The sequence below is a fragment of the Mustela nivalis genome, assembly GCF_964662115.1.
Source record: "Mustela nivalis genome assembly, chromosome: 7".
Taxonomy (NCBI): domain Eukaryota; kingdom Metazoa; phylum Chordata; class Mammalia; order Carnivora; family Mustelidae; genus Mustela; species Mustela nivalis.
This window is the reverse complement of record NC_139026.1, coordinates 82,647,297-82,673,815: the sequence shown is the minus strand read 5'-3', so window position 1 is coordinate 82,673,815 and position 26,519 is coordinate 82,647,297. Positions and strand designations below refer to the sequence as shown.

Sequence of the window (26,519 nt, the reverse complement as noted above, 5' to 3'; positions counted from 1 at the left end):
CAGCACAATTAAGTCTGGAGGGGCATGGGACTGTGTAATGTCCAGATATAAATAGATGTCTAAGAGCTAAAACTTTCAGGCATAAACAGAAAATTTACTTTTTAAATGAAAAACCTCCAAATAATATGACAGTAATGTGACAAGACAGTAATGCAACATCAATCACCTTTTTATCCAGAAGCAGAAAACTTGTATCTCTCTGCTTAGAAGCCAGACTTAAATGGAGACTGTTAACTTTGTGTTGTGTTTAAAATTAAGGTGACTGGTTCAATAGGTACAGTTACCTGATTTAGGCTAGAAATGTCCTGCTTTTTCTCAGTTACAGAGGCAGTTTTTAATTAAATATAGACAACCGTTTCACAAGACATGTTGAAATGGGAGGAAAGCTGAAGGCTACAAGACAAAATTCATCCAGAGAAAAGACACAGGCTAATTTATTATTTGGGAAGTGAGGCAAAAAGTTTTGCATACTATAGTTGCCCCAGAACCTTTCATGAATTATTGTCTGATGTAAAATTTTTCCTCATAACTATGATGGAATTATACAGAGCATAGTAAATTAAAATTAGTACCCTCTCATTATAAAGCCAAAAAAGAGTAATACTTTTCTAGTTAAGCATGTAGAGTCATAGGATCTTTAAGTTGGATGAAAATTGAGAAGTGATTTACTTTTTTTTCTCATTGAATGTGAAAATCCTTCTACTGTATCCCTAATGGATAGGGTAGTTTTTGCTGAAATACTTCTACTGACAGGAAATCCAGCATATCATCAGGCAAGTTAACTTAGCATTGAGAGGCTCCCATTCTTCCAGACATGAATTCTTTCAGACATGAATCTAAATCTACATCCACGTGACTTACGTTTATTAGCCTATATCCTAGTCTGCTTGGGCTGCTACAACAGATACCATAGACTAGCTGCCTTATAAAGAACAGACATGAATCTCTCACAGTTCTGGAGGCTGGGAAGTTTAAAGTCAAGGCACCAGCACGGTTTCATTTGGTGAGGTCCTCTTCTTGGTTCACAGCCAACATTTCCTCTGTCTTTATATGATGGGGGGGGTGTCTAGGAATCTCTCTGGAACCTTTATTATAAAGGCACTAATCCCATTCATGAAGAATCTACCCTCATGACTCAAGCACCTTCCAAAGACCTCACCTTCTAGTACCATCATTTGGGCATTAAGGTTTCAAAATATGAATTTTGGAAGGACACAAACATTCAAACTATAGCAGTCCCTATTCTGCCCTCTGGAGCAAAGCAAACAGAATTACTCTCTCTTCAATATTTTAATCTTATGATAGAAAATAACATGGCAGAGCTGAAAAGGATCACACAGAATAACAAAACACATTCCTTTTGAAGAACAAAGAAAGGAAACTTGCAGTCAACATACCAGGAATCCCTGTACTCGGATACTAGAGAGCTATTGCTAAATCCTTTCTGACTGACCTTTCCCCTGATTCTTAGGTCTTTTTATTACTTTACTATATTTGATTGTCATTTGGCGATTATCAAGTGACTTTCCCAGACCATGTATATTAAGATAATAATCATTTCTTGCTTAGCCCTTGTCTGGTGAAAGCTAAACAATTTTGTTAGACTTTACTAATGACTGTGATCTTCAAAACAGGACACATAGCAGTGGCTACATTTGTTTCCCAGTTAAGGATTACAATAGTCATGATGAAGAGATGTCCACCCAAACCATTATAGCACTAGATAAAGTAGCTTTTAAAATATAGGGGTGCCTGGGTGGCTCAGGCGGTTGAGCAGCTGCCTTTGGCTTGAGTCATGATCCCAGGATCCTGGGATCGAGCCCGGCCTCGGGCTCCCTGCTCGGTGGAGAGCCTGCTTCTCCCTCTCCCTCTGCCTGACTCTTTGTCTACTTGTGGTCTCTCTCCATCTCTCTGATAAAATAAATAAAATCTTTAAAAATCATTAATCATTTAAAAAATAATTTTTTAAACCATTAAATGATTTTAAAAATCATTATCAGGTTCTCCTAGAGCATTGAAGTAATTGCAGACCACAGTGTTAACAAATGTTTGCCACTATAACAACTGGGTTATCATTTTTCCAGCTTCTATCATCAGTGGTTCTGTTTTGTTTGTTTGCCATTTGCTGTCCAGCCCTTAAGATAAAAATTCCAGCCTTCTGTTATGGCAACACTCTGCTCCTAGGATCAATTTCTGTACACAGCAGGATTCAGTTTCAAACAATCCCCACATCTCAGGGGCTTAATATTTGCAAAAGATTATTTCTCACACTATATGACCACGGTGTTGTTAAGAATTCTTGGTTTATGCTTGGTTCCCTAAATGATGAGGGCTCCAACTAGATGTAGACTTCCATTTTTGCTACTGACAAAAGAGCTCCCTTTGGTGCTTTTCTTTGTCAATTAAATGCTACCTAAGTGTGCTTGGGTGGCTCAGTTAGTTAAGACCTGACTCTTGAATTCATAGTCATGGGTTCAAGCCCTCCATTGGGCTCCATGCTAAGCCTAGAGCCTACTTAAGAAGAAGACAAGATGAGACTGGGAGGGAGACAAACCGTAAGTGACTCTTAATCTCACAAAACAAACTGAGGGTTGCTGGGGGAGGGGGGTTTGGAGAAGGGGTATAGGGTTATGGACATTGGGGAGGGTATGTGCTTTGGTGAGTGCTGTGAAGTGTGTAAACCTGGCAATTCACAGACCTGTACCCCTGGGGATAAAAGTATATTATATGTTTATAAAAAATTAAAAATTAAAAAAAAAAAGAAGAAGAAGACAAGAAAGAAGAAAAAGAAGAAAGTTTCTACCTAGCTGTGACATATGCCACTTTCACTCACACTTTAATTGGTCAAAGCAAGTGATATGGTTGGGACGGGGGGTCGGCAGAAAAGTGCAATCCTCTCCTGTGTCTGGAAGGCAAAGAACTGGAGTATTTGTGGGAGCGCCTGGGTGGCTCAATGGGTTAAAGCCTCTGCCTTTGGCTCAGGTCATGATCCCAGAGTTCTGAGATCGAGCCCTGAATCGGGCTCTCTGCTCAGCAGGGAGCCTGCTTCCTCCTCTCTCTCTACCTACCTCTCTGACTACTTGTGATCTCTCTCTGTCAAATAAATAAATAAAATCTTAAAAAAAAAAAAAAAAAGAACTGGAGTATTTGTGAAGCCCAAATGAACCCCAGATTTCCCAATCTCTCCTTTTACCTATTGGTCTACTAATCACAGAGTAGTGTCTCCCTAATTTTCTTTTTCAAGTTAAGTTGCTGGGAAATATTATCCCAAGATGCTTCCCATAAAAAGCATACAAACTGTGCCACAAAGGAATAAATAAAATGAGGAAATAGAAGCTAGTATAAACATATTACTTGATTTTAATATATTTTAATTTTTTTTATTGAGTATAGTTCATACACAATGTTATGCGAGTTTCAGGTGCATATTTCTCACTTTTTTATATCTTTGTTTATGTATATATTGGCTCCAGATACAAGAGAGTGGAAATGTTTTTCATGGCCCCTCTAGAAAACAGAAACAGCATATGGAATTAACCTAGAGTTTAAATTCTTAGGTCTTTATTCTTCTTAATTATCAAAAGCCCTTTTGATTTCAGAAGGGAAGTTCTATAAATATTCTTCCCTCTTCCATTTAGTATTTTCATTTCATTTTTTAAAGATTTTATTTACTTATTTGAGAGACAGTGAGAGAGAGCAGGAGCAGGGAAGAGAGGGAGAAGGAGACTGTCCACTGAGCAAGGAACATGACCGCTGGACCCTAGAATCATGACCTGAGCCAAAGGCTTAACCGCTTAACCGACTGAGCCACCCAGGTGCCCCCATTTAGTATTTTCATATACAAAGACAATTTAGTCTCACCCCCAGCATAAAAAGCCCATGTGTTATAGCAGCGTTATCTTGGCACAATTAGAGATAGAAGTAAGAACCATTTTCTTCAATATAGAGACATCTGTCACAGGAATCAAGGAAGAACTCAGCCACACAGTTGCAAGGGAAATAGTTCCTGACAGACACATGTGAGTTAAAGCAGCTACAGGTTGGTAAAAGGTAAGTTTACTAGAACAAAATTGCATGTTGTACTGTTGAAACTGCTACACAGAATCACACTGCAACTTAAGAAAGCTTTTCTTTGCAAAATTTCTTCTCCAGCATACGTTTTTCACACTAATCTCTCTTCCCTTAACTGGGGCAACACCAAAAGAAAACAGCACTCTTTTGACTGAGTAACACATACTGTGTAAATACTATCTTTTGTTTCATCTGAAACCTTGCCAATGATTTCTGTACGTTATCTCGTAGAGCTAAGAAAACAAATGCCCTTTATACTTGCTAAATCTCTTTTAACCAAAAAGTATGAACAAAACAGAAAATTGTGTTGCTTCCCACATAATTTCCATATTCAACTTTTTGCATCAGATTTTCCTTTTTTAAAACCCTGAGAACTGTTGACAAGTTAATCTAACTGTATAGAAATGGATAAAATAGGAAAAATATTTTTAGAGTAGCATTTAAATTTTCCTCCAGTTATTTTATGTTCTTCCTGATTTGAAATACTACTTTTGAAATATAACAATGAAAAACCATCTCCCATATTATTAATAATCGATAACTTACCAAAAAAATGACTACAAGAATAAGTGTGAATTTTTTGAATTGAATTGTTCTACATTCAAGCATATTATCTATTTGCCAGTGGCTAATTAAATTATTCTTATAATACTTAAAATATTTTTTAGGTCATCATTTGGAATGATGTTATCACATAGGTCAAAAATAAGCCCATTTATATAAAAGGGATGGTAGACCTGAGTAAAAATGTTCAAGGAACACACACTAAGATGCTTAAGGAAAAATCCGGTATGGATTCCTCTCCACTGAATCAGCAATTGCAATTAAGAGTAACTAATGACAAAAATCAGAGGGCCTTCAGATTACTATAGACATGGCTCACTTTCACAAATAGTACAAATGTGACCTGAGTAACTTTCCATACTGAACAATAATCAGCAGGCTGCCTTTGAAGATGCATTATTCAAAATAAAATTTATGTAACCATAGTAAGTTAATATTGTTTCAAGATAGTTCATAAGTGCTTTTAATATTAACATCTACCTTTTTTAAAATTGTGATTCCTACAACCTCTATAGAGAATTCTATAAAGTGGAATCACTGCCCAGAATCTCGTATTCTCAATATAGCACCATAAGCTAAAACAGGAGTAAGGTTAATCATGTGGAAATTTGCACACTGATGTATCCTTTGTTCTAGAGGTAGTCTCGTGTAATGATTAAACACTGGGTCTCTGGAGATAGAGACCTATGCTCCCAATAACAGTGCCTACCTTACAAGGTTGTCAGGATTAAATGAATAAATAAATAGAATGTTAAATACTTAGCATAGTGCCTGCATCAAAACATATCCTCAATAAATATTTTCTATAATTATTATATTGTATATTATTCAGACAAGCTTCATGGGGAGATGACACGCAGGGAAAAAAGAATATGAAGGTTAAATGCGCCATAAAAATAAGCCACACTTGACTCATAGAGACAAGGTATAAATAAACATCCACAAAATCATACTCATTTTTACAACACTACTTGAAATCTACTTTTGTTTACCTTCTAAGAATTGAGTTCAAAATGCCGTATAACTCTACCAAAATTTAATTACAGTGTTAAACCACAAAGATAGCTTAGAGTGTATATTCTGTCCCCTGACTTCTGTAGCTTGTACAGGAAAAAAGAAGTCAAGGCCCAGAATTAAATCCAAGAACAAACAAAATATTTTTTCTATCATTTCAAAAGGCAGGGAAACAGGATGGAATGTAACCGGCACAAGTTATCATCAACCCCAGCCCCTCTGGGCGTTAGTACACACCTTTTCATACTACAGAGTTGGGCAGTATCACCCAGCCATGCAAAGTGCCCTTCTTGCTGACTCCTTATTCGTATCTTTTCTGTCTAAACTTGTTCAAATACACATAAATAATGGTGACTCGATGAAAAATAAAGTTCTATAAGACATGGATTATTTTTTAATTGCAATGATTGGGCTGGAGAACTAAAAGAAATTACATAAAGAAGAAATGCCAATGAGCCAGATGTGATTTGTAAAGAGGTTTCCTCTCTGTGTAACTCCTTCAAAGCAAAATTACATCCTGTCAAATATACTGGAAATTTAGAATTTACTGGAGACATTTTTATAGCAGATTTCATTGACGAAAATTACAGCTTGTTTTTGCTGAATCAAAAACCTACTTACCTCTGGTAAAATATGTATTACTATATTAGCAAATGTATCTCTTGTAAATGTGTATATGCAACAATGTGTAAGCAGAAAGTAATTCATATAATCAGCAGCATGATGGTTTTAATCATCTTAATGGAACACAGTATCCACGGGAAATGCCTCTCTACACAGAATTCTGTGTATCTTTAAAAAAAAAAAACTACGTCCAACTCAAGTCTTTTATGAATCATGCAAGGCAAAAATCAATAAATGAAACAATTTCTTACCAGAATAAAATGATCCTAACATTTCCTTTCTTCCAGAAAGCTCTTGCGGATTTTCCCCAATCAGGGTAAGGTTTGTCCTGAAGCATCATATCAGTGACCTGAAGCAACAAAACAAACTTATTTAGCACTTTCAGAAATCCTACATGTAGGTTTAAATATTCATATAATTTGCACTTTATTGAGAATAAAATGTTTGTAGTTTAATGCTAGACTATATGCAGAGATAAAATTAAGAATAGACTTCTTTCAATTAAAAATTTTAGTTTTTAGTTTTAATTTTAGTTTTTTCATTTGACTTTACATAATGAATGAGCATATTTAAGATGATTCAACATGTCAACTACTGAGATTTTTTTAAAAACATCAATCAAGATTACCTTATATAAGAAGGCATCTTTAAGATACTATTGATCTCTTCATAGAAACAAAACATAAATAATAAAATACCATAGTTATTGGTATTTATTGTCTAAATTCAAAACTCCAAAATCCAAATATTTCTTTCTCAGTCTAGATTTTTACTTAAATCGCTAGTCAAAATATTGTCTTCCCTTCTCTCCATTTTTTCTTTCTATGGTGTGAGGTATGGGACTTGACCCAGTTTTATAAACTATTTGTTTTAATAGCTTAGCATTCCCCCACCTCCACACCATTTGCAGTTCTATTTCTTCCAAAAATATTCTACCTCTCTTTCTCAGATGCACAGATTCTGCCCATCTTCTGAGGTCTAGACAAAGTCACATCACCATCACACACTGTGATGTCTTCACTGTCCTCTCCAACCATAGCTCTGGATCCCTCCTTCTATGTGGCTCACTGCTTTCAACTTTTTATTTATTAGGTACATTTGTTCTCTCTACTAGGCTTTAAAATCCTTGAAGGTGAACATTTGTCTCTATATCCCTTTCAATGTCTAAGGTTCTTTTATAATATTTGCTTAAAGAATAAATGACAAAATGATTTTATATAAATGCTTATTTTTGAAAATGCATAAACAAAATAAATTGCTCATTGGCCACATCCCATACTAATGGTTTCAAAAAATGTCCAAAGTATCATAAATAGGTAACCTATTATAAAATCATTTTTAAAAGCCTGATGGGATGCAGAATGAATTTCCTTCTTTCTTCTCATAAAAGAAAATGTATTTGGATATGGGTACATACAATCACACACATACACTTTTTTCTTTTCTTCAAGAGAAGAAAATAGTGTTACTAATTGGATTTGCATTTAATAATGTTCACATTCAAACAACCAAAGCCAATTCAAAATTAAGAAAATTTATACAGAATGAGTATAAATTGAGTAAGGAAGAATTCTCCTTCCTTAGAGAATTGAGTAAGGAAGAATTCTTACATCCATTAAAATATACCTCTCTCTTGCTCTTAAGGTGTTAATATTGCACTTAAGTATAACTTCCAACAATGGCCTGACTTGCAATGGGTGAAATTTAATCATTTATGATGAAAGATTTTTATTCAGTGGGAAGTCTTTCTGGATCAATGACCCCTTCAATCCTACTGGACTTTCTGTGGAAGGCACATCAATTCTCAAGCAAGCCCATTTTGTTGTGCTACACAGCAGCCCAGAAATGGCCTCTGGAAATATGCCAAGGCTTCAACATGCTCATTTAAAATGCAGTCTGAGCAGAGGTTAAGGAGCCCAGTCTCCAGGAAACACTCACTCTTAATTCTTCTTTATATTCTTTCTCAACATAATATCTTAGTCTGGAGCTCCCATGTTTCTCTTGGTTGATGAGAACCAAAGGAAGTTCACTGCTCTTCACCAAGTAACACTGCAGATTTATACCAGCTCTAACATAGGTCTTATAATAATTTTGTGTGATGTGGCTTTGAAACTTCAAATTCAACAAATGTCACAAATGGTTTTAGTACAAACTCAATTAATTTCTTGAAATTGTTAATTATATTGATAATTGTGTGTACAACTAACATTAAAAATTCAAAAGGGAAAAACATTGATTTCACTCCTTTTTAGGAAGAAATTTATGACTTTCTCGTTTATTTTCTTCTTAACAATTTAAATTTACAAGTGTTTATTTTCTCACTCTAACGCCCATGCATTGTATCATTGATCAAAGAAAATTCACGATATTGTCAGAACAAAGGGAAGATGATATAATAAAAATTAAGCATGAATCAAGTGAGTTACGCTGTTACTAAAAAGTGAAACAAGGCAAAAGTAGAAAAATTTAAATTCCATATATTCTTGGGTATAAAAAGTGTTTTAAATCATAACTTCCCTTGAGAAAGGAATTGTTATTCTTCCAAACAACAGTTTCATCCACTACTCCTTTGTAACTTTCTTCAATAGCAACTCTTGTGTCAAGCTTTATTTTTACAAAACCTCAAGGTTAAGTAAATAAATACTTAAATAAATATTTCATGTTTCACCAGCTTCCTAAAAGATTTAATTAATTCTGTTCAGCAATATTTACCCTGTTCCAGAAACAGTCTACATGGTAATAAATATTTCCAAGGAACAGAATGATTACTGGGTGGATTTTATTCAATTTTCAATGTTTTCTCCAGGGCACTTTCTGGGAAATACTTATTATATTTTCTAGAAGAAGGCAATCTGCTGCTGTATGACCAATTATTACAGCAGCATGTTTTGTAAAAATGACATTCAAGGATAAAGGATTTTCTCGGGAAAATGGCAAGATGAGGCAAAAACAAACAAAAAAAGCAGCACACTTTTCCTTTCTTTCTTTTTTCCTGATTCCAGACAGCTGGTCTTTTTCACCTCCAGTTCCCAACTCTTTATTTTAAGTCATATCATCAGATCAATGTCAGGTCACTTACAGCTAAATTGGCAGGAGCAGAGACAGTCATTAAAGGGATGCATTCAATAAAGAAAAATCCAATTACCTTCTGCATTAGAGAAATCAAATTCATTTCTGGTGTTGGTCAAGGACAGTCTTTGTGGGAAAAGATGCAGGAAAGGCAGGACTAAAGACCATGCACAAAGGTTGCTGTGTAGCATAAATACAATACGAAACTTGTTGATGCTTCTCCCACAGGAGGATAACTAGAATTCAAAATCCCAGGTCTTTCTTTCTAAACTGGGAGAAATTTGTTTAACTCTCTGAGTGCCACAGTCCTTGCCTTTCCCCTTCCTGCCTAGGGAGTATGTGCACAAAATCCAGAACTTCATTATAGCCTAATTACATTACATCTTGTTGGGTGGTTTTTTCAGTAAAATATAAGCTGTTCTAGGGCATAAGTATTGTGCAATCCGAGTAAGAACATGAATGTTGAGATTTAAAAGTCAGTAAGTGACTGCAAAAGCAATTTATCTCTACAAGAATCTAAGTGGAAACTTTACTCCCTCATGAGTTGAGCTGATGTGACGTGGGGGAAAAATGGAAGCACGAAGGCAGCAATGACAACAGTAATAGCATACATTTGCCAGAGAACTTCATGGATTACAAAGCTCCCAGAGGTACTTTTCTTAACAATTGTCATAGTGATTTTACAAAGTGAGTCATTATTTTCCACCATCCACCAATGGAGAAAGAGAAATCAGCGAGATGAAATAACCCATCCAGGGTCACACACTTAACGGACTCTCCCGGGCACCAGCTCTGAAGCCAGCCTGCCTAGATGACTTCGAGTTTTGTTTCTTACTATTTTTCCATTTGTGACAAAGTAATTAACCTCTCTGTACCTCCATTTCGTATTCATCATTATTCATCATGTATGGACACACAACAGATGTGAGCAGGTGTTCTAAGAATTATTGGTGTTTTGCTGTTATCTAGAACTTCTACCTAATCACTTTGCTTCACAGGACTGTGTTACATAATTGGATTTACAGTCAAAGGGCTTGACGGTCAGTCTCATCTCATCCATAAAGACCAGATTTTCATGTACTGAACTCTTAGAAAATGATAAAGATACAGCATGATGTTAAAATATGTCACAGACTGAAATGGTTGTGAAAAATCAAACCTATTGCCAAAGGTTGCAATAATCTGAGAAGGTTTCCCAGAGGATGCGTGGGACGTAACTGAGTGCTGACTGCCATCTGTATCATTCTCCAGTGTTGCCCATTTTATATTCTTGGCCTAATTATAGACTACTCACATACGGGCACTACATACTGTATCTATAGTCTCCTTTGATATAGCGTTATGTTAAGCATGTGATGTTAATGAGAGATACTGATCTAATAAGAGAGAAAAGGTCATAACACAGTGACGATGACTATGGCTGCATGGTGCCACCCTTGAGATTGTTGTTGTGGAGCAGAGAATCGTTTAAGAGAAATAAGTGCAACTCTCTTAATACACTAGCACACACAGTAAGGATATGATGCGCAAACACATACATATAATTTTGCATGGTATTTTGCAACTTTTCTTTTTTTTTTTAAATGTTTTATTTATTTACTTGAGAGGGGGAACACAAGCAGGGGGAGCGGGAGAGGGAGAAGCAGGATATATTTTTTTAAATATTTTATTTACTTGACACTGAGAGAGGGAACACAAGCAGGGGGAGCAGAAGAGGGAGAAGCAGGATTGCCACTGAGCAGGGAGCCTGATGTGGGGCTCGATCCCAGGACCCCGGGATCATGACCCGAGCCGAAGGCAGGTGCTTAATGACTGAGCCACCCAGGCACCCCAGCAACTTCTTTCTATTTAACAATATATCTTGAACATCATCATATATCAGTACAGATATAGCTATGGTTTCAACTACAGAGCCAGAGCTAGTCTCTGGAAAATTCTTCTAAATCCTTCAGGTCACATATGCAAGAAACTTGACAGAAGTTTTCTTAAATTTTAAGACAACCCTGAAATTGTTCATAAAATTGAAAATAAGTATTAAAGATAAAAGAAACCCTTCTAGACTATAGTTAATAAAAAATAAATTTTAATTTAAAATAGATAAATAATTTGTTTTTTCTTCTCTCACCATACATTTACTATGTGCATTCCACTAAAATATAAATGTTTCTATATTGTTCTAATTACCTTTATAATTAAACTTCACCTAACGTATGCATTATTTATTTAGATTTTTATTCACAGATGAGCTTCTACTTCTCCCTCTGCCTTCTTACCCTCAGTCACCTTATTATACTTACGCTATTTTACCATTAACTTTTTGACTCTTTGAGTACCTCATATCCTATTTTACTCATCATCTTTAAATGGTATCTTCTTCCCTCATCTATAAAAATGAGAATATCAGAATACTGTACTTTCTTACACTATACATCATTTCTGCATTGTTGGGGTCTGGGACTTCTCCTAAGTTCGGGTTTATAATCAGAAACTAGACATTTCTTTTAACCTGGTCCAACAATTAAATAGACTCAATGATCTTTTCCAGTACTTCTGCTGGAGTTTCTCCACTGCTTCCAATGCTTACACTTTGTTCTACAACATATTCTTCAGGAAGGGTCATGAGAATAACATAGATTACAAACAACTGTTTAATTTCTTATATTTAACTAATAATTAGCCTGAGTATAAAATTAATGAATCACTTTATTTTTAACCTTAGAATTAAAGGCATGACTCTCCTTCTTAATACCATGGTGATGCCATGGAGAAATCTGAAAAAAACCTGAAAACTGGCCTTTTTTTTCATCTTTATACATGAATTGTTTTTCATTGCTTAGATGTCCAGTTAACCTTTTTCTATCTTAAGTGCAGTAATTTTGCTGTTTATTGATTGTGGTCTGTCACTTTTCCAGGCACAATTAGCCCATTCAGTCTAAAGATTCAAGTCTTTCTTACTCTGTTAAGTCTTTTAAGAATCTTTAACTATGGGTGCCTGGGTGGCTCAGTGGGTTAAGCAACTCAGGTCATGATCCCAGCATCCTGGGATCGAGCCCCATGGCAGGCTCCCTGCTCAGCAGGGGGCCTGCTTCCTCCTCTCTCTCTCTGTGCCTATCTGCCTACTTATGATCTCTGTCTGTCAAATACATAAATAAAATCTTAAAAAAAAATCTTTAACTATTATTTTTATTTTCCATTTTTTAGTTCTATTCTTTAGAAGAATAATTCTGCAGATACTGGTTTTCTCTGTGTTCCTTTTCCAACTTTTTTAAAAAACATTTATTTATTTATTTGAGAGAGGGAGATCTAAAGAGAAGAGCATGAGCAGAGATGAGAGGAAGAAGAAGCAGGGATCCCGATGTGGGACTCAAGCCCAGGACCCTGGGATCATGACCTGAGCCAAAGGCAGACACTTAATCAACTAGGTCACCCAGGCTCCCCCTTTCTAACTTTTAATTTCCCTCACTCACTCATGTCCCCTACTGTGATTTTCAGTGTGTCAATTAATGCTTGCAGAAAGTCTAATTTGACATCTCTCTAATTTTCTTTCTTCTGTATTACTTTCCTGAGCCTACCATCTCATTTATCTTCTATTGTCTCACAGCATCTTCTCTGAATTCTTGTATTACTGCTTTTGAAGACAATGACTTCACCAATTTTTTTGATTCACTGTAGTGTTTTGTTTTGTTTTGTTTTTATCATAATTTTCCTCTGGTTCACAGTACCATTTCTCTGGTGAAGTGTTCTTCACCTGTTACTGGACTTGTTATTTTCTTCCCCTATTGTTCTTAGAAGCAAAATTCTCCTGCTGTTTTCTTTGGAATTGATTACCAAGTGAATGATGTGAGTTTTTCTGGACTAGCATTTTGCAAGAGGTTCATGTTGGGGGCAGGGCAGGGCCCTCAATCATCACTCCCCACCCCTATTGCTCCAGGCCTCTGAGGGAGTGCCACCTGCGTTGGAGAACTGTCCTTTGCCAGTTTTGCCCGAGATCAGTAGACACCGTATCTTCTCTTCACATTGTCTTGAAACTTAGTTGACAGTCACTACATTTGGCAGTCTGTAATCACAAATCATGCTTCAGAGTTAAAGATATGATTTACTCTTATTTAAGATAAAGTTAGCATCTCTGATTCTTACACTCCATGTTCTTTTGGTTGGTTGCCAAAATCTTCCTACTCTAAAATGAAAAGTCTATATTGCTAATATGAAATGATTACTAAATGGCGTATTTGTGTGACACATATATTTGGCAATTTTGAGGCCATATCATCAAAAATTATTACATCTGTGATATTGTCTCTTTTTTAAGTTAACTATCAAATGACCTAAACAACATTCAAAATCATTAACCTTTTGTAATTAACCTTGTTTTAGACTGTCTTTCCCAAATACAACTTTGTTAAAAATAAAATAATTAAACATAATATAAAATTTGCAGGAATTTGAACATAAGGCAGTTTCAGATTTTCTGAGAGGATTTGAAGGAAAGTTTTGCTTTATATTCAACATATGTCATAATATAAAATTTAATTAGGTTATCTGGCTACCTATATTTAGTATATAAGTGAGATGTGAAAAGTATTTAGCCAGTGGAATGTTAAGTATTCTCTAAGGGTATTTAGTAGGTAGAATTTTCGTCTCCTAAATATAATAGGCATAATGGTTTTCAAATTTGATGATGTCTTCTGTCTCATGAAAATTACAGCAAAATGTGCCATCAGCAACAGATGATTTTCATGCATTTCTATAATTACTTTTTAAACACTTGGATAAAGGTCCTTGCATAACTGTTATCATGACCAAGATATCTTTGTTTTTTAGTTCCTTGTCCATTTAAGAATGTTAATTGAGGGGCACCTCGGTGACTCAGTAGGTTAAGCATCTGTCTTCGGCTGAGGTCATGATCCCAGGGTCCACAGATGAAGCCCTGTGTCAGGCTCCCTGCTCAGCGGGGAGCCTCTTTCTCCCTCTGCAACTCCCCCTACTTGTGCGCTCTCTCTCTCTCTCTCGCTTTCTCTTTCAAATAAATAAATTAATTTAAAAAAAAAAAAAAGGAAGAGAAGAAAGTTAATTGAGACTATTAGTGACATACTGCCCCTTGCCGCAGTATTCTTTTCCTGACTTTGCTGAGGCCACTGTCATTTGATTATCATTGAGACATACACAGGTACATGACAGAAAAATTATTTAGATAGAATTATTAGCCAGTACTGGGCACTTACCAAGTACAAATAGGAAATTAACACCAAGTTTTCAATACCAACCAAACCCATATTCTGGTTTGTGCTTTGACACTCCCTCGGGGGTTTCATTAGGGACAAGGTAGAAAATGACAAAGTTCTTTTAATTTGTAAAAGCAGGCTTTATGTTTGAAGAGTTTTGCTCCTTCCCAAAATTATGGTTCAGAATACATTCATTTACCAACAGCCAAAGCCAACATCGAAATGCGCGCCTCTTTACATACCCAGGCCGAGAGGAGAGACCGTTTATCGCTATGAAGAACATGAGCGCTGGCGAAGGGTTATGAGCCATGGGTCACAAGCCAACGACGCAAAACCACGTCAGCACTTGAGCTGGGGGGGAGGGGAAGACGGTGAGCAGGGCTCCACCACTTCTTCCCGTTGTTCACTTCGCTTCTTCGCTCCAAAGCAGATTAATAAAAAGTCCTTATCCATACTGCAGCTCTATTTTCCAAACGCCTTCCAACATTATCATAATTATAGGAAGTATGACTCCATTCTTTTTGGCTATAGGGTTTTTTCTTTCTTTTTTCTTTTTAAATTTTTTTCTTCTTAAATGAAGTACGGTTAACATATAATATATTAGTTCCAACATCATGATTTGACAAGCGTGCCATTACAAAATGCTTCCCAAAAAAAGTGTCGTTACCGCATGTAAAGTTATAACAAAGTCATTACAATATTGACTATATTCCCTATGCTGTACTTCTCATTCCCATGACCTTTTTATAACTAAAAGTCTGTACTTATTAATCTTTTTACTTATTTTGCCTATCCCCCACCTCACTCCCCTCTTTCAATCACTAGTTTGTTCTCTATTTATGAAGCTCCATTTTTTTGTTGTTGTTGAAATTTTCAACTGCTAACAGCTTTTAAGTCTCACCGCCCCTTCTTCTCCTTCTGTCCCACACCTGAGAAAGCTGATAAGAAAATCCTGGAGCTCCTTCCTTTGTACCAGCAGAAAGTTCAAACCCTGCACAGGAACCCTCAGCCTGGCCCCACCCAACATCCACAATAAAAACCCAAGTCAATCTCTGTACCTGACTTAGGGATTTCTGAATCTCTTTCTGAATCTACCACGCTCTCTCCAGAACCTTACCTATGTGAGGAATAAATCTTTTCACATCTTCTTGGTGCAAATGGGACATCTTCATTCTTAACATCTAAACAAATTTGGGATGGAGGAGCCATCCTACTTTTTCGGAATGGTCACACAGTAACAAACCCGACATATGGTCATAAGCGAAGCTTCTTGAGGATTTTTTTTTTTAACTCATCTTTTTTGGGATCCTACCTTTTTCTTATAGAATCTTGGCATCTTCTAATGCAAATATGTTCTATTGCCAAACAGCAATACAAAAAGGCCTGCTGGAATGAAGGAATTGAGAGATTCGTATTCTTGAAACTCTAGATCCATGCATCAAAATCAGTTTGTAATTAACCTTGTTTTAGATTGTCTTTCCCAAAGGAAAGGCTGATATTACCTAAGACAGAAGCTGATATTGTATAAATTCTTCATATAGAATAGGGAGAAAGTAAAAGATCCCAAGTTTAGCAACTATGCCCTGAACATAAAGTGGGATTCTTTAAAATGCAAAAGATCTAGCTGAATTAAGCCTGCTAATTCACTCACTTCCAGAGTATAAGCTCCAAGATGGCAGGTATCCTGTCCATTTTGTTCACACTCTGTCCCCATCATTTAGCTTTATATCTGATATACTGCAAGCTCTCAGTCAACATTTACTGAATGAGAGGATGAATCAAACGATAAATGGATGAATGAGTGAGCAAACAGGAATCAGGAGGAGCACAGAATAGATAACAGACCAGGGGAGGGGGGGGGAAGGCTCAGATAAATAGCACACTCCAAGTAGCTCTTCCCTCATTCTGCATTTAAAGCCTCTCTAGCGGTTAGTGGTGATGATGATGCTAACAGGTATGGTGGTGGTAGTGGTGACAGGATGAGGAGGTGGAGGAGGAGTACACGGATGGTAGAGTATTCCTGCTCCTCCCAAGCCCATCCCTTCATTGCCTGGAAAGGTAGGAAGACACAGGCATGTGTAGTTAAGATTCTAAGAAGAGGTAGAGATGGTCTTTGTCAACTCCTGGAAGAATAAAGAAACCAAATATAATTTCAAACAAGAGAAATATTAAGCCTAAGATGCATACTTACATTATCCACATGTATATCTGCTTTATTGTAAATGTATTTATAGATGAATCAAATAAGGACACATATGAATCACATAAGACTGGAAAGTAGTACACTTCCATATAGAGGAGGATGGTGTATGGCAGCCTTAGGAGTTGCGCAGTGCCCAGCCTGTGAACCCTTACGCATTGGTACCTTTGCATCCCTGGAGCACAGCATTATTTTCTTATCCCCTGTCTTAGGTCAGTCTATGTAAAAACAAATATAAATTGGGTTTCTTCCCCACTAGGGAGGTATTATGCTGTAGAGGGCAATGCATGTAGCTTGTTCCCTTTCGCTGACTCCCAACCCCCAACACACACATTATACCACATACACAGGCATGCATATACAATCAGTCTCACACAACAGCACCTCCCACTGAGACAAAGAAAGACCCAAGGTCCAACCAGAACGGATTATGCACACTCAGTAAGGAACATTAGCTGAGTATGCAATTAAGTAAATGGAAACCATGGAGGAAGTTTTCTAAATTACCTAGGTATGCCTTGAATGGATTGCTACAAGAAGTATCTGAAAATCACTGGCAAACATCTACTAGTGAACATTAAACCCAGAATATATTCTACAGCTTTTTAGAAGCACAACCAGGGTTTCATAAAGCATGAATATTAATGCACCTGCTTATTATCTCCAATGATAGCCTGCACTGCCTTTGTGATGTATTGCACCTTATTGCTGGATCCCTACTGATTTACAATGAGTCCTGGACTGTTTTATTATTAAGTAAGGAAATTGGGCATGTCTCAGAATATAGAAGCATTTAGAAAAAGACACCTGAATCACCTGAATACAGAAATATACACAATCAAAAAGTACTTTCCCAGGCAAGGTCTGCAGAGTTTCAAATAGTGTGTTAACAAATGCAAAATAACTACGACATCCCGCCACACAATTTGTTTTCCACCACATTGAATTATAATTTAGAATAAATAGAAAGAATGAGATTACTGATTTTGCTGAGCAAAAAGCCAGCAGAAAAATATTTATACCCCCTTCTGACATGCTATTCTTTATGGGTGGCCAAATTACCAAATGACGGTAGCCCAGTATTACACTGCTGAGCATTTATTTTTGGCTTGTGGCATGAAAGAATGAGTAGTTTTTGGCATGCATACCTTCTCTGTCTTGTTAAGGTAAGTAAGTGATTGGTACTAGAGAAATTAATTATAAAAATGTACCATAATTTGAAGGCTTTGTGACAGGATATATGAATGGAGGGCAAACCAATAGGGAGATAAATAAAGGATGTTTTTAGAAATGTGATTAAAAGGACCATTATCCACCAAGGAGCCCTTGGAACACATTAAGAGCAAACATTCCTCAAAAGGAAACTCAATCTCCGCTTAAGGATTCTAGCATTTCAGTTTTCTGAGTGAAATGCCTACTACATGCTTGTCTTAATGATAGTCAAAAGAGGCAGCTCAGTCTCCCAGACTTAGCATCACTATGAAGCCCACCATTCTGCTTATATAACACCATTTCTGAAAAATGTTTCAGACGATTCTACAAGGTAACAAAGACAAAGCTAGATAGGCCAGTGGAATGAAAAGAACTTCAACTGGGTTGCCATTCCTACTGTTAGTAAGTCAAAGAAAAGGATGATAATCGTCCACCTGACATAAGCAACTGTGTTCCGCTTTCAGAATCTGAAAGATAATAAAGTAAGGCAACCACCAAGTAACATGGCTTTTAAGTTCAAGCAAGCATTACTTTATGTTCTACTGTTGCCTGAAGACACATAATTACAATGTTATGCACTGAGTATTTGGGTGACATAATAACAAGCTTAGAAATTTGAAAGCAATAACCTGAATGTGTATCTTTCCAATAAGAAATCCTACTTATTATGCACTGAGTGTCTAAAAATAAAACTTCATATTTTCATTTCAAATACAAGTAAAATATTGATTTTAGATCAGGCATGTGCTTTAAAAATTAAACCGAGGGCATTTTAATTAGACTTTTTTGTTGTTTGTTAATATATCAGATGTAGCTACATATTCATTAAAATTCTTTAAGATGTTATATATATCAAAGGGCACATAATGTATATGTAAGGAATAAAGAAGAAAAGTAAATGGTAGAGCATGTTCCCACTACCTAACTTGGAAAAAAATGAGAACAAAGCAAAGGCTTTTAAGCCCTCTGTTAATTGCCTGCAGTCAAATTACCCCATAACCCCACGAGAGGTAACCACAACTCTAAATCTTGTATTTAGAATTCCCATTCCCTTATTTTTCTTTTGGGTTAAATCTGGATATAATCATAAGCACAATAAAATTTTGATTAGTGATATATATATCACTCATTTGTGTATTTGTAGTTAAAGATAATAATACAGTATGCTTTTTGCTCATTTTTCTGAGCTTTATCTAGAGTGAAGCATATAGTTATATCTTCAATCTCCATTGCATTTTCATTGATAATTTCTTTTTCATTTTTCTTATGATTTATTTATAACTTCTATCTTTTAATCTTGGTTAATATTACAAAGTTTTATCAATTTTATTAGGCTTTCCAAATTTTTTAAAATATTTTAATCCTCTCTATAACAATTTCTGCTATCTTCATTTTCTTCCTTCTTTACTCTGATGGATTTTCCTGGATTTTTTTTTCCTCCTAAGTTCTTAATGCTGAATGTTTACCTATTCATTTTCAGGACTTCTTCTTTTTTAACCTAAACACTATGGTGGATTTACCAAATATCAAGTTCTGTCCATTTATTCTTTATAAATTTGAAGGTTTATTACAAGATACATGAAGTTTAAAATTGTTATACACCTTCCTGGTGAACTGAGTTTTTTCATCGTAATTTAGTAACTCTCTTTAACCTTAAAAATGTTTTATTCCCCCCATGCCAAAATCCATTTTGCTTCACAGTAATGTAACTAGATCAATTTTGTTAGGATACTGTTGCCCTAGTCTATGTTTCTCATTCTTTTACTATTAAAATTTCTCTTTCTGTTTTGGACGTGACTCCTGAAAACAGCATGTGATAAGCAGAATTCAAAGAATGATCCCCAATCATCCCTGGCCTTGTGTAATGGCTTCCCTTTTAGATCTGGGCAGAACCCATGCCTATCATGAGCTATACTCCCATGATTATGTTTTATGGCAAAAATAACTCTATTTTTAAAAAGATTTTATTTATTTATTCATGAGAGACAGAGAGAGAGAGGCAGAGGGAGAAGTAGACTGGATTCCAGGAACTGGATCCCAGGCCCATGGGATCATAACCTGAGCCAAAGGCAGATGCTTAACTGACTAAGCCACCCGGGCACCCACAAAAAGAATATTATGGACCAAATTTAGTCATGTGAGCTGTTTAAAAGTAGCAGAATTAATCAGACAGATTTGAAACATGAGTGAGATTCATTGCAAGGGGTAGCCTCCTCTTCTAGGTTTACCCCCCACCCCTTATTTGAAGGGATCTGAGAGTGGCTGGGGCAAGGAAATTAGGGACCTCTGCCCTATAAACAAAAGGAACATTTTTGAATGTTGAATTCTGCCAACAAGCTGAATGAGCCTGGAAGTGTGTTCTTCCCCACACAGTCCACATAAGAGCCAGTACTTTGATTTCACTTACGAGATCTGAAGCAGAAAACCCAGTGCAGCCCACATGGATTTCTGACTTCAGTGGGTCTTGTTTTAAGCTCTGTTTGTGGTAATTTGTTACATAGCAATAGAAAACTAATGCAAAGCACAGAGATGGAATTACTTTAAGCTAATCTCTCCAACTTGGTCCTCTGACAGGAAGGTTACAATAATTGTGCTTGCCAAAATAATTTCTACCTCTTCATTTTATATCTTCTGTTGCTGAATCTTTTCTTTCTTTCAATTTTGCCTCCTTTCATATTGATTGACTTTTTATTTGCTATTTCATTCCTCTCTTCTCTATTGTTTTGGATGCTAAAATCTTCATTTTATTCCCTAGGAAACTGCCTTAGGAATTTTCCTCTGCACACATAAATTAGTAAAATCTACTGATTTAATACCATCACTCTACTCCCAAACAATTCAAAGAAATCAGTGACTGAATTTTCATCAACCCTTCCCAACTTATATACATTTTTCCAGAATTTTAGATCCATCTGGCTTTTATTAACACTTATGTTTAACAAAGAAATCATGATGGTTACTGTTTAATTTAGTTAATTTTTGCTTGTATTTAAGAACATATGAAACATTTTTTGTTCACAAATCCCTTCTTGAATCTCAGATTGCCTTTTTTTTTTTTTTTTTTTTTTAATAATGTTGCTGTGAAAAGTTTTCTTCCGTGAGGGTCTGTTTGCAATAAAATTTGTTTTACTTTTCAGAAAATTGAGACTTGGCTCTTATCATTGCAAAAGAGGTTTCATGGGGTGTACTTTTACAAGATGACTTTCTTTTAGAGAATGGAAGATATTATTCTCCTGACCTCCACTGTTACTAGTTAGAAATGAACTCTCATCTCTTGTTTTGTTCTCTTGTTACCTTTGAATTTATTTTTCCTTTGATAATATGTAGTTTCACCGCATTTGTCTAGGTATGATTTTTTTTCCTATTCTGAATTTATTGTGATTTTGGAAGATGAAGATTCATGCATTTCAACAGTGAAGGAAAATTCTAAGCCTTCCCCCCCTTCAAATATTGCTTCTCTCCCATCCTATTTTCACCTTCTAGAACTTTGATGAGATGAGCAGTGTAACTGCTTACTTCATGTCTCTTACATTCTTTTAGTTACTTTCTATTTCCCTATCAGTCTCAGAATATGTATTTCAGGTGTATTTTAGAGTTTACTAAATTCTCTAATATGCTCTTCACCCCAACAAATAAATTCTTCCTTTTGATTATTATATAGTTTTATTTCTGAAAAATGAAACTATTATTTAGAGGATCATTTTCAAATAACCCATTCTTTCATTCCTCACTTACATTTTCAATTCCCCTCTTTCTTTATTTGAATACATTATTTGAAAATATTTTATCTTCTACCTGGATAATTCTAAAAACGGAAATCTTTGTAGTAGTCTAATTCTGCCAGTTATATTTACTGCTGTTACTCATGATACTTGTTTCTTGTGTGTTTTGTAATTTTTCTTTTGTTATGCAATTATGTTTATTGGCATTTGATTTGTGGAGATGTTTTAAGGACTGATTTGTTAATGTGCTCCTCCAGAGAGAATTTATGCTTGGTTCTGTGAAGGGCATAAGGAAACGTCTAACTTGGGATCACTTTAAAATAAATTCTTAATGTAGGGTTTTTAAAAACCTGCAGGTAGTGAGAGTTGGGGGCCTTCCACCCACTTGAAGTACACCTTATGGCTAAAATTCTCAGGGGGAGACTTCATTTCCCCTTCTCTCCAAAGCCTCATGACGAGATAACCAAGTTTCTAAAGTGCTTCCCTATTTGGGCAATTTTTTCCCATTAAGCATTCTCACCGAGAATGTAGCTTTTCAGGGTTCCTGGCTTTATGTTTACTATTTATGATCTGACCACATATCTTATCTGGGCCCTCAATTTTGTCTCCTTTCTCTCACACAAGAATAAAACAAGAGTTTTAGGGGACTAAACACCGGCAGATGCCCTGAATCCTGTCAAGCCCCACTCCTTACTATGGATTTGAGTCACATTCAGTTTTTGATATCAAGATATTCTTTACTTCCCTAAAAAGATCATGGTTTTTAGAAGATTGCTGTTTTTTATTATCTGTTGGATTTTTTTTTTAATTATATAGCCAAGGTATTTTGGACTGGGAGGTGGTATACTGGTTGCTGTTGACTTTTCCTAGTTTACAACATTCCCAGTTATTTCTGTCACCCCCACTCTACCACTCTAGCATTGCAGAGAACACAATGCGTTAACAATGAATTCAAGTTTTCATCATTGTCCCTAGGAAGGCATGATTAGTGTCTAGAAATACTTAATTCTAGAAATAATAAAGATATTTGATAATTTTCAAATGTGCACAGCCTAGTAAACCCCCTAGATTCTCTGGTTTGTTTTTAAATCTGCACATACAGAATCTGGTTGCCCTTGAGAAATGCCTCCCCTTCCCACACATACCTCGTTTCCACTTTTAATTAACCAGAAGCAGAGAAAGGATAATCAACTTTTTACTTCCTATCTTTGGGAGCTTAACATGTTTTTACTGACAACCAATTAATGTGTTTTTTCTCCAAAATCTAGGCATTATCGTGTTACTGGTTTTATAGAACAGGAGCACATAGTTTGGAGGCGCTTTGATCACTGGTCTGAGGTAGAGCCAGGATGGTAGAGCCAGGATGCAGACTAAATGCAGACTTGCCTGATTCCAAAGTCCACACTCTTGGCCAGTGCACTGTGTGTCTACTTCATTAATATGTATGATGTTTTACTCCAACTTGCAATTCATAATCTATTTTCAGAATTATTTGGTGAAGACATATTTCATTCACTCAATGCATTCAACTGATACTTCACTACATGGAATATACAATAATTATCAAAGCACTCTTAGAAACATCAGTTCCTACATACCCGTAGTAATTCTGTGTTGGACAAGATTGACAATCTTCATTTAACAAAAGGTGAAGAAAGCAGACACAGATAAGTTTCATGTCTTATACAGAGCAATGCAGCACTATGGCCAAACTAGGTCACTGTATTCTTTTTTATTTTTTATTTTTAAAGATTTATTTATTTATCTGACAGAGAATTGGTGGGGGGGAGGATGGAAGGGCAGGGGGAGAGGGAAAAAGAAACTTAAGCAGAACAAGTACTGAGCCCAGAGCATCACATGGGGCTTGATCTCAAGACCCTGAAATCATGACCTGAGCCCAAACCAAGAGTCCGATGCTTTACCAGCTGCACCACCCAAGTGCCCCTCCCAGATCATTGTGTTCTTAATCCTTTTCCTCAAGTACACTTGTGCTTGGAAAATGACAATTCTCTTATAAAAATACTGGAAACACTGGGCATCTCATATGATCTGAAAGACTATGCAGTCAGAGCAGTAAGCAGGAAGCCAAGCTTTGGGGGTAGGGAACCTTCTTGGGTGCTCTGTGAGGTCCCCTGGCTCTGTTGCTGAAGGCGCCATAGCTGGAGAGGAAATGAAGTTAACATGCGATCATCCTGTGTTCTTCTCTCCCAAATGTGCTCCCTCTACTGGTCTACTCCTCTAAGACTGAGTATTTGCTATTTGAGCAATGTTTATAAAAAATGAGGGTGATTGCTGTGTTAAATCTGGAAAATTAGGAAGCAATGCTTTAGAATCAAAATTCAGTATAAATCTTACCTTATACATTTATCTTTATGCTTAAAGCCGACTCTAATTATAAAACCATAAATAAAATGTGCATTCCTTGACTCTTTCATGTTTGGTCATGGGTTTCAAAGTTGTTTTTATAGTTTATATGTATTGATTAAATATTTTCCTTTTTTTTTTTTAAAGATTGTATTTATTTATTTGACAGAGAGAGACACAGCAAGAGAGGGAACACAGCAGGAGGAGTGGGAGAGGGAGAAGCAGGCTTCCCGCCGAGCAGGAAACCCAATGTGGGGCTCGATTCCAGGACCCCAGGATCATGACCTGAGCCGAAGGCAGATGCTTAATGACTGAGCCACCCAGGTGCCCCAATATTTTCCTTTTTAAAGCTTTTTTAACCACGACACACTGATATATTCCTTCACTTAGAGAAAAAAAATTAGGTTATTAGTTTAACTCAGTTGAAAGCCATGTTCCATTTACTAAATACTGAGAACTAACTCTCTGGCCTTCCACTAGGCTCTGTTCATTGACTTGCCTCAGACTGTTCACCTTCTATTTGGGATGGTAAATCCTATGTTCCTCACAACACTGTTATGGGCTTTCTGATGGTTCATTTTATGTGTCAACTTGGCTGGGCTAAGGGCATTATTTATGAGTAAGTCTATAGGGTGTTTTCAGAAGAGAGTATCATTAGAATTGGTAGACTGAATTAAGAATATTGCCCATGAACTGTTGGGTATCATCCATGCTGGAGGCCCCAAATAGAATTAAAAGGCAGAAGAAGGGCAGCTTTGCTTTTTTTTTTTTTTTTTTTTGCTTCATCTGGAATTTTTTGTCCTTGGACATTGGTGCTTCTGGTTTGCAGGTATTTGGACATTAAGCATTCCCACTCCGTTTTCAGGCTTTTGGATTTGAACTTGACACCCTCTCTAGTTCTTAGGCTTTCAGAGGGGGACTGAATTATACCACCAGCTTTCCAGGCTTGCTGGCTTTTTCAGCTTCCATAATAGTGCAGGACAATTCCCATTAATAATTCTCTTACCTATCTATATATATCCATACATCCTATTGGTTCTGGTGCATCTTGTAACAGACCTGGGGAGATATTATTTTAGATGATCCAATATGTAAGGTTATTATTGTATAAAATGAGCATATCAAGATTCTACCCTCAAGGAATCTAGAAACAGGGCAGTAGAATGTACTCAAATCAGTTTGATGCAGAACAGGACCAAAATGTCAACTGAAGCCATTACTACAGGTCTACTGTCTCTGTCTCTACTATCTCATCCAAAATCTACTGGAGCCAGATGGGGGATTTAGAACTCTACAGATTCCAGATGCAGAACATAATAGTACATTACAGTTTCTCAGGTAACACCTCCATAATAAAACATATTCCTGCTTCTGTAACAAATACATCACTTGTCACACTTGTCAGATTAAACAAAGAGCACAAAGAACCTTGTGTCAGTTCAAATAGGGTTTTGCCAAAAACTGAATAAGGGCAGGGCAGGTTCTGCCACAAAGGAGTTATAAAATCTTCTGCTGTTTGGTTTTTTGGTTTGTTGTTGTTGTTGTTTTTTAAAGCTTTTGAGATTTTAGAATTGTAACTAAAGAGCTATACAGGGGCGCCTGGGTGGCTCAGTGGGTTAGGCCTCTGCCTTCGGCTCGGGTCCTGATCTCAGGGTCCTGGGATTCAGCCCCACATCAGGCTCTCTGCTCCGCAGGGAGCCTGCTTCCCCCTCCCCCTCTGCCTGCCTTTCTGCCTGCTTATGATGTCTCTCTCTCTCTGTCAAATAAATTAAAAAAAAAAAAAAAAGAGCTATACATCTCAGGAGTGTTTAATTGAAACAATTAGTTGTCATCTGTTTCCTGTGCCATATATTCCTTTCTTTAGTAATTAGATGCTAGCAACAGGCCTCAGAACCACCTGAGTTATATGCCTCTGACAGCTGCTGAGCCTCACCACAGGATATGGGATCCCACTTGCCTGAAGGAGAGCCCAGGAGCTGGTATTTTTTCCGATGTCCTATAAGTGATTTACCGCATACCCTTCACTGAGAATCATGATTCGAAGAGCCATTATTTTTGCTTGATATTCATTTGGCTTAATAGCATAGAAAAATCAACAAGAACATTCCATGTAAAATTAACACTCTCCAAATCCAAAGTTGCTTTTTCCAAAATCTTAGCGTTTTCAATGTTATATTTTTAGTGTGTTAGGTCATCATAAAAGTGGAGAGTCTATTTTATTAAATGTTTTATTTTGACTGGCCACTTTTGTTACTATTACTTTCCCTAGATGGACACTTCTACAGTTCACGCTGCATGCACAGCTGATGTGGACCAGTCCTCAGTCTACAGCTGGTCCTATTTGTCATCTCTCATTTAATTGAGGGATTTAATCAGCTTTTAGAATAGGCCTATGAACCTCCTGTCAAATAATCATGCCTGGTTGCTATTCTCTTAAAAACAGGCAACTCCAGAATT

The 26,519-nt window shown here is 36.5% G+C and overlaps 1 protein-coding gene across 3 annotated transcripts in view; it reads right to left on the bottom strand.

Annotated features, from left to right (window-relative positions):
• TMEM117 (transmembrane protein 117) overlaps nt 1-26,519 on the bottom strand; it is a 479,028-nt gene that overhangs the window by 166,073 nt on the left and 286,436 nt on the right. For all 3 annotated transcript variants that reach the window (XM_082742291.1, XM_082742289.1, XM_082742290.1), the window contains one exon: nt 6,525-6,622. In XM_082742291.1, the coding sequence (XP_082598417.1) occupies nt 6,525-6,622 (98 nt within the window). The remainder of the gene's footprint in view (nt 1-6,524; nt 6,623-26,519) is intronic.